Source organism: Cebus imitator, unplaced genomic scaffold, assembly GCF_001604975.1.
Source record: "Cebus imitator isolate Cc_AM_T3 unplaced genomic scaffold, Cebus_imitator-1.0 Scaffold56, whole genome shotgun sequence".
In the NCBI taxonomy this organism is placed as follows: Eukaryota; Metazoa; Chordata; class Mammalia; order Primates; family Cebidae; genus Cebus; species Cebus imitator.
Genome location: NW_016107371.1, coordinates 1,436,842 through 1,445,647, shown reverse-complemented (window position 1 = coordinate 1,445,647; position 8,806 = coordinate 1,436,842). Strand labels below are relative to the sequence as shown.

Sequence of the window (8,806 nt, the reverse complement as noted above, 5' to 3'; positions counted from 1 at the left end):
ACCACAACCTCTGCCTCCTGGGTTCAGGCAATTCTCCTGCCTCAGCCTCCCGAGTAGATGGGATTACAGGTTACTGCACCACCACGCCTGGCTAATTTTGTATTTTTAGTAGAGACAGGGTTTCTCCATGTTGGTCAGGGTAGTCTTGAACTCCTGACATCAGGTGATCTACTAGCCTTGGCCTCTCAAAAAGCTGGGATTACAGGCATGAGCCACCACACCCAGCCCCAAGTAAATCTTAAATATTCATAAGGTAATGATCATGTTACCACCAGACTGACAACTATGTTATCCCTAAATCAGCCACTCACTGGTGAGATACATTCTGGCCTCACGTGTGCTCTGTCCAAGAAACACAGATAATATCCATAGCTGCTCAGCAGTTAATTTATGGCAAGTTATAGCTGGGGTCAGGTTCCTGCACTTTTCCAAAAGAAAAGTGTGTGCTGACTGCACCTTGTATCTGCTGAGCACCCTTGCTCATCCTCACTATGGTCCTCATAACTACACCACCAGTGAGGAAGGCTGATACATCAAACAGTACGTGAACAGTAACATTTAGATTCAGATGGTATAATCCTTCCACTCTCTCCCTTCCCCACATCCTACCCAAAATATGTTAGTTCATTCCATTTCCTTCCCTTTGCAGTTATGTTTTAAAATGATTTAATAGAATACAGCATGTGTGCTTGTTTAGCACACAACTGGTACTCATTTTGTGAAGTGGCAGCTAAGAAGACTCTGGTTGACGAAAAACCCAAGGAAGGAGGCAAGATTGAGAACAACTGTATTAATTTGAAGGTGGCAGGGGAGGATGGGTCAGTGGTGTAGTTTAAGATTAAAAAGCACATTCCAGCTGGGCGCATTGGCTCACACCTGTAATTCCAACACTTTGGGAGGCCGAGGTAGGTGGATCACCTGAGGTCAGGAGTTCAAGTCCAGCCTGGCCAACATGGCGAAACCCCATCTCTACTAAAAAATACAAAAATTAGCTGGGTGTGGTGGCAGCCGCTTGTAATCCCAGCTATTCGGGAGGCTGAGGCAGGAGAATTGCTTGAACCCAGGAGGTGGAGGCTGCAGTGAGCCGAGATCACACCACTACACTCCAGCCTGAGCAACAGCGCAGGACTCAGCCAAAAAAAAAAACAAAACAAAAAAAACAAACAAAAAAAAAAACACCACTTACTAAATTAATGAAAGCCTATTGTGAACAGGATGTACAACGAGGCTAAGATTCTAGATTTGATGGGCCATCAATCAATGAAATAAGACACACCTGTAAAGTTGGGAGGCTAAAGATTCAATTAATGTGTTCCAACGACAGGAGATCTTGACTAAAAAAAGGAGCGTGCTACTTTATCTCAGAACTCTGTTCTTGAGGACCAAGAATGCATTTTCAATTAGAAAACTGCAATTTGGTTCCACCATACCCTGACTACTACAGTAGTTTCCTCTGTCCTTTCATTTTCCTCTTATTATTGTGTGTAAAGTAATTATATTAGACACAATGTAACTGTATAAAATTAAATGAGTAACTGCAAGATTTCTAGGAGTAACAGGATTCTACATCTTCATATAGTCTTTATGGCATATTGTATATGCCATAGTTATAATGCATAAAAGTGTATTGGATTTTTTAACCAAATGGCCAATGGTTTCTTTTGATCCACACCAGATGAAGACAGGATGGGGGAGAAAATATGGTTCTGTGAAAAGACTCCCTTCTTCATTAGTGGCATGCTCATTCAGGTCTTATCTTTATATTCTAGTAAGTTATTTTGCTCTGTTTTAACCCCCCACACCCCACCAAAAAAAACCCCACACACAACACAAAACAACATAAAAGTTTTTGCATATCTCCTTCAGTTGAAGAATTGTAATGTGTTTCATTTATTATTGTAAAGCCAAGCACTTTTTTTTTTAGATGGAGTTTTGTTCTTGTCAAGGCTGGAGTACAATGGCACAATCTTGGCCCACTGCAACCTCCCCCTGCCTGATTCAAGGGATTCTCCTGCCTCTGCCTCTCAAGAAGCTGGGATTACAGGCATGTACCACTACGCCCTGCTTATTTTTGTATTTTCAGTAGAGATGGGGTTTTGTCATGTTGGTTAGGCTGGTTTCAAACTCCTGGCTTTAGGTGACCCGCCAGTCTCGTCTTCCCAAAGTGCTGGGATTACAGGCATGAGCCACCATGCCCGGCCCCAAGTAAATCTTAAATATTCATAACGTAATGATCATGTTACTGCCAGACTGACAACTATGTTATCCCTAAATCAGCCACTCACTGGTGAGATCCATTCTGGCCCCACATGTGCTCTGTCCAAGAAACACAGATAATATCCATAGCTGCTCAGCAGTTAATTTATGGCAAGTTATAGCTGGGGTCGGGTTCCTGCAGTTTTCCAAAAGAAAAGTGTATGCTGACTACATCTTCTATCTGCTGAGCACCCTTGCTCATCCTCACTATGGTCCTTGTAACTACACCACTGGCGGGGAAGGTTGATGCATCAAATAATATATGAACAGTAACATTAAGGTTCAAATGGTATAATCCTTCCACTCTCTTCCCTCCCCACATCCTACCCAAAATATGTTAGTTCACTCCATCTCCTTCCCCTTGTGGTAATATTTTAAAATGATCCAATAGGATACAGCTTGTGTGCTTGTTTGGCACAGAACTAGTACCCATTTTGTGAAGTGGCAGCTAAGAAAACTCTGGTTGACAGAAAGCCCAAGGAAGGAGGCAAGATTGAGAACAACTATCATATTAATTTGAAGGATGCAGGGGAGGATGAGTCTGTGATGCAGTTTAAGATTAAAAGGCATATTCCAGCCAGGTGTAGTGGCTCACACCTGTAATCCCAGCACTTTGGGAGGCCAAGGTGGGCCGATAACCTGAGGTCAGGAGTTTGAGATCAGCCTAGTCAACATGGTGAAACCCCATCTCTACTAAAAAATACAAAAATTAGCCAGGTGTGGTGGCAGGTGCCTGTAATCCTAGCTACTTGGGCAGCTGAGACAGGAGAATCATTTGAACCCAGGAGGCAGAGGCTACAGTGAGCCAAAATCCAGCCACTGCACTCCAGCCTGAGCAACAGAATGAGACTCCGTCTCAAAGAAAAAAAGAAGACATATACCACTTAGTAAACTAATGAAAGCTTATTGTGAACAGGGTTTGGCAATGAGGCTGATGAGTTTCTAGATTTAATGGGCAATGAATCAATGAAATAGACACACCTGTAAAGTTGGAGATGGAGGCTAAAGATACCATGTGTTCCAAGGACAGGACATCTTGACTAAAAAAGGAGTCTGCTACTTTATGCCACCCAAGGGCAATTTTGTAACTCTTTTGTACACAGCTGTTACATGTAAGGCAATCTTTCAGCAGTGATACATTATTCTTAAAAAATCCTAGTTTTCAAGTCAAATGTCTTGTTTAAATAAACTTATTTAAAATGAAAATAAATTGATTTAGTAAACTGTGACTCTAGGCATCTCAATTTGATCTCAGCCTGTTGAAGTCAGCCATCTGAGTTCCTCGACCCTCTGGGACGGCCTGCCTCATAATGTACTTAGAAGCTACCATTGCATCAAGGTAAATTCTCACCCCAGTAAGTGTTTTACAAGTAATATATTATCAAATTCGCACAACCTTATGAGGAAGGGATTATTGTTCTTATCCTGTAGATGAGAAAGCTGAGTCTCAGAGAAGTGGCCCAAGGTAGCATAGCTAATAAGTGAGGGAACATGATGCCCGAAACACAATTATTGTTTGATGACTTTAAATGAATCTGATTATTTGCCACGTGGCCTTTAGTAAATCGAGACTCAATGGCCTCGAAGAATTTATGTGCCTATTAAAGTTCACAGACGAAAAAGTTTCACTCAGCATTAGACCCCTAGAGAGTCTTTCTTAAAGCAAAGACTATCTCCACTCTATTGGCAGGTTTGAGAAAGAGCTTTCAGCATTTTCAACGCTTAAAGTGAGACCTTGATCCCATTTACCATCCAGCCAGACACAAATCAGGTGCAAGCTGTTTGGATCATAACAAGATCCGGTCAGTCTTTCAGCTTCAAGCTACTTCAACAAATCTCTCTTCCACTTTACTTTTGTTAGACTAAACTATTTTCTCTCTTCCTGTGGTAGTTTTCTTTAGCTAGTTCCTCTGCGAGAAGGGCATTACTAAGTGAACCCAAGTATTGCCACCACCAGTAGTCACTGTCGGCTGCCATGACGTGACGCAGAGGACTGTCATGGCCGGGGACCCTGGAGGCTACGACTTCGGAGCGGGATCACCTGAACGGCCTGACTCGGTTCCTCACCCGCACTGCGAGGAGAGTCGCTGGATCTACCCGGGGATTCAACTAGTTCATTTCCACATGGTGAATTCCCTCACCTTCTACAGTGCCCGGCCCTCAGAAAGATTAGTATCCATCAATATCACTAAAAAGTTTGTTGAAACAATTGAACAGAGGTTTCAAAATATTTTCCTGACGTTAGTAACGTGCCCCTCTCCCTCGCCCGCATTCACACGCGCATACACTTTACCGCCCGCCACTTTCCCTTTTCAGTTGCTTACACACGAAACCAGGCAGCCCTTTCCCTCACGAAGCGTCCGGCGGTGTGGCTGCCCGGTCCCGGCGCTTCTCACAGGAACAGTGCGTTCCCTTCGCCTCCCGCAGTCTCTCAGGACAGGCCGGGCTAACGCAAAGTACATGTTCTTGAGGCACCACGAGGGCGAGCTGGGGAATCTGGAGCTGGCCTGCAGGACGCCTCCCGCACCAGGGGACTGGAGCCCGAGTAGGCCGAGGCGAGGTGGGGTCGGGGGGGTGGGCCGCGGGCCGACTCCCTCACGGCGCCGGCGGGAAGGCGATGCGGAGTTGGCCCGGGTCGCGCTCCTCAGGGGTGGGCGCTTGGAGAGGGCGAGCGCAGGAGGCGGGGCCCGGAGGCGCCTGAGGAATCCCTCAGTGGGCAGGCGGGAGGCGGGGCCGATGCGGTGAGGTGGGGCTAGCTGAAGTAGGCGGGGCCGTACAGAGGAGTGGGAGTCGCGCAGTGGAAAAGCGGGCGAGTGACTCGGCGGTGCAGTAGGGTAAGGCGGCACCGGCAGAGGCAGAGAGATTTCCTTAGGCCGTAGGCGGGGTAAGCGGGGCTGGCCGAGGTGGGCGGAGCTTCGAGGCGGGGGAGGCGGGGCCGCCGAGGCAGGGAGAATCCCTTTGGCCGCAGGAGGGGAGGCAGGGCTGGCTGAGGTAGGCGGAGCCCCGAGACGAGGGAGCGGGGGCCGGCCGAAGCGGGGAGAATCCCTTAGGTCGCAGGCGGGGAGGTAGGGCCAGCCGAGGCGGGGAAGTGGGGCTGGCAGAGGTAGCCGGAGCCCCGAGGCGGGCGGGGAAAATCCTTTAGGTCGCAGGCGGGGAGGCAGGGGGCCGGCTGAGGCGGGGAGAATCCTTTAGGCCTCAGGCGGGGAGGCTGGGCTGGCGGAGGTAGGCGGAGCTCCAAGGCAGGGAAGGCGGGGCCGGCCGAGGCGGGGAGAATCCCTTTGGCCGCAGACGGGAGGCGAGGCTGGCTGAGGTAGGCGGAGTCCCGAGGCGGGGGAGGCGGGGCCGGGTCGGCGCAGGGAGAGTCCCTCAATGGGCAGGCGAGAAAGCAGGGCCGGGGCGGGGCCGACCCGGTCCCTAGAGCTGGGGGTGGGCAGACCCAGCGGACAAGCTGGCCACCTGGGTCGTGTCGTAGTTGGAGGTGGCCTGCGGAGCTCAGTTCCCTCAGCGCCTGTAGCTTCGGCAGAGTCTGCGCAATGGGCGACTCGGAAAGGCCGGAAGCGGCCCGGCTGGATCAGGATGAGGTAAATATCGCTGTCGTTTCATCCCCCGCTCCGCAGTCACGCCCGCCCGTTAGACTGCAAGTTGCAGACCGCTGTAGGAAATGTTATTCGCCGCGGTCAGAACAGGCCTCTCCACCAGCCGTCGCCGCAGCCTGGCTTCGTCGTTGCGAGCGCCAGGGAGACTGTGCCTGGGGAGGGCGGAGGAAGGAGCCCACTTTGGGTTTGCGTCCCGCTCCGCTGCTCTGCCCCAGAGCCAGCCAAGGACGACGCTCGGAGGCCTCAGGCTGGGGCGAGGCTTGCCCCTGCGTTTATCCGCTTCACGCTCTCCCACCCTCCTTCCCTGTTTTGGAGCCCTGGCCAGGGAAACTGAGGCAAGGAAAGACGACTGGCGGCCGTGCTGGAGAGATGCATACCGTTTGAGATGGTGACAAGGAGTTGGAGAACGCGTGTGGAAATTGACACAGGTGGATGGGGTGAAGATGAAGGGCAGAAGGGGACACGAAATCCTCATGACCTCCTCCCAGTGAAAAAATCGGGGTAGGAGGCCAGTTTTGCTCTGGCCCGGCTCCTTAAGTAACTGAATCTTTGGGGTGTCACTTTCTTCCTTTATACAGTGGAAGTGATACTTCACAGAGGATTAAATAAAATGCTTTATGCAAAGTGCCACGACAGTTGTAGGTGCTTAGTAAGCCCAAGTTGTTCGTCCTCTCCACAGATCTTATGCTGATAAAAGTACCTAAAGTAAATAAACCAGGATTTGTTAGACTGTAGGATTGTATGGTAGTTTAAACTGTTGCTGTATAATTTTCAAATACTGTCATTTTGGAAATACTTCTAAGCCGTTTGTGAACAAGAGAAGTGCTTTTTATACTACTGAAACCGGTTTCTGCGTGTGCTATCTTTGATTTAATACTGTGAAGATTTGGAGGAAACAAACGTTTCCACCCCAAGAGAGTCATGCTTGGCCCTACATTTCTTTAGAAAGTTGTAGATTCCAGGTTTGGGATTTTTATTTTATTTGGCTTGATTTTTGTAAGCATTTAGTAACTAATTAAACTGTAAATATCCCTCAAGCTTTTTCTTCCTGTTTTGAAATAAATGCATTTATTATCAACTTCCCCACTCAAAGGGAAAAATTGAGACTGCTGTTTGTGCTAATGGCACCAGCAGTGATTCAGCCTTAACACCTAGAAGTTAAGTGTGAGTTATTACTTGTATCTCGGTGATACAGACCCAGACAGACAGAATTTTAGATTCAGAGTGAATTTTAGTGGGCAGCTGATCCAAAAGTTTTTAACTTGAGATGCTAGGATGCCTTAAGCACTTTGTTTTTCTAGATGCCAGAGTGCATAATAGGAGGCCTGCATCAAGTCACTTGGAGTATTTTGTGAAAAACGTAAATTGCTGGACCCACACCCCAAACATAGTGAATCAAAATCTCTTGAGATCTGCATTTTTAACAAGTACTTCACGTGATCCTGGTATACATATTAAAACGAACAAACAAAACCCTACTGTATTAAAGTGTCCATAGATAGGCTAGACGTGGCTTTATAAATCTCCTGAAGTGGTGTGTAGATTTTAGATGTGCAGATGTGAATCTTCTGAGAACGGGCACCATGGTTTTTGTCAGTTTCTCAGAGTTAACTATTGCTAATCTAATTTGTAGTCTATTTTCAAGATAAAGTTTAGGCCAAAAAAACACTAAATGGCATGCCCAGGATTCAGTAGAGGAGCTAAATTTAAAACCAAGTTCTTGCACCTGGGCCGGCATCCCATTTGTTTTGTCAGATTTTGTGAGAATGGAATAATGAAAATGATGCTTAGAAATAGCATATGACTATGACAACATGCAGATATTTTACAGAAGTAGAAGAGACATAAAGGCAAAGACACAGAAGTGGTGGAATTGGGGCTGAATGAGAGGTAAGAGCCATGTATGATGCCGGTTTAGATTGGGACATCGTAAGTGCTTGCTGGGGAATCTTGACCTAAATTTTCCTGACATGCCCAGGCATGTCTTCCAACTAGGTGACCAGAAATTGAGTCAGTCAGAAACTGGAAGTACCATTCTGGAAAATACAGTAGAATGTCCCTAAGGAATGCCTTCTGCTAAACTTTATTTCAAATTCTATCACTTTACACCTGTGCACCTGCAATAATTTGGTTGTTTCTCTATCTCCTATCTTACCTGCCATTTAATCCTAACTACTGTTGCCAAGTTAATCCTTTATTGGACCAGTGCCTCTGTGTCACTGACCCTGGCCCCCAAAAAAACTCCCCAAAGGGCCTCGATTCCTACAAAAAAGCCTGGCAGTTGCCTCAGGCTGGCAAAGTCTTGTTGAAGCTGCTTTTTTTTCATGCTAACTGCCACATCTTAATTCAGATTCTCATTTCCATCTTTGAAATTGGTTCCTTAGTTGCAAGGAAAATCTAGATATTTATCGAATTAATCCTATACATGGGTTTCTGATGAGTCTTCCTAATGCCACCACTATTCATGTTAATTCCCATTCAGAAACTCTCCATGACTATCTGTACCCCCAAATCTGTGGGGTACAGATTTTCAAACTGTACCCTGCAATGAATGCCAGCACCTGGGGTTGGGGGTAAATGGGGAGAATTGGAGTATGAGCCTTCCAGACCTCCAGTGTTTGAAAATCTTTGGCCACAAAATTAATTCCTGACTTCTTAGTCTGTTTTGTCTTAAGAGTCTGGATCCTTTGCTTTAGCCAGATCACATTATTCCTACTTTTGCTTTTCCTTGTCCTGCATCCATTTCAGTTGGCTCCTCTTCTTTCATCTGCCCTTTAAATACCGGCATTCTCTAAGGCTGGATCCTCAGTTGTCTTGCTGCTCTATATGTTCTCCCTGAATAATCACATCCATTCCCTTGGCAACCACTAATGGGAGCTCCATCACTCCTGTGCTATAGTGTTTATGTGTGTGTATATATATATATATATATATTTTTTTTTTTTTTTTTTTGA

The 8,806-nt window shown here is 46.9% G+C and overlaps 1 protein-coding gene across 7 annotated transcripts in view; it reads left to right on the top strand.

Moving 5' to 3' along the window:
- Positions 1-5,123: 5,123 nt before the first annotated feature.
- RRM2B (ribonucleotide reductase regulatory TP53 inducible subunit M2B) overlaps positions 5,124-8,806 on the top strand; it is a 31,950-nt gene continuing 28,267 nt past the window's right edge. Inside the window, exons 1-2 of one of the 7 annotated variants that reach the window (XM_037738653.1) lie at positions 5,124-5,140; positions 5,729-5,837. In XM_037738653.1, the coding sequence (XP_037594581.1) occupies positions 5,790-5,837 (48 nt within the window). In that variant the 5' untranslated portion in view covers positions 5,124-5,140; positions 5,729-5,789. The other 6 variants (XM_037738651.1, XM_037738650.1, XM_037738652.1 and 3 more) reach the window with 6 other exon arrangements.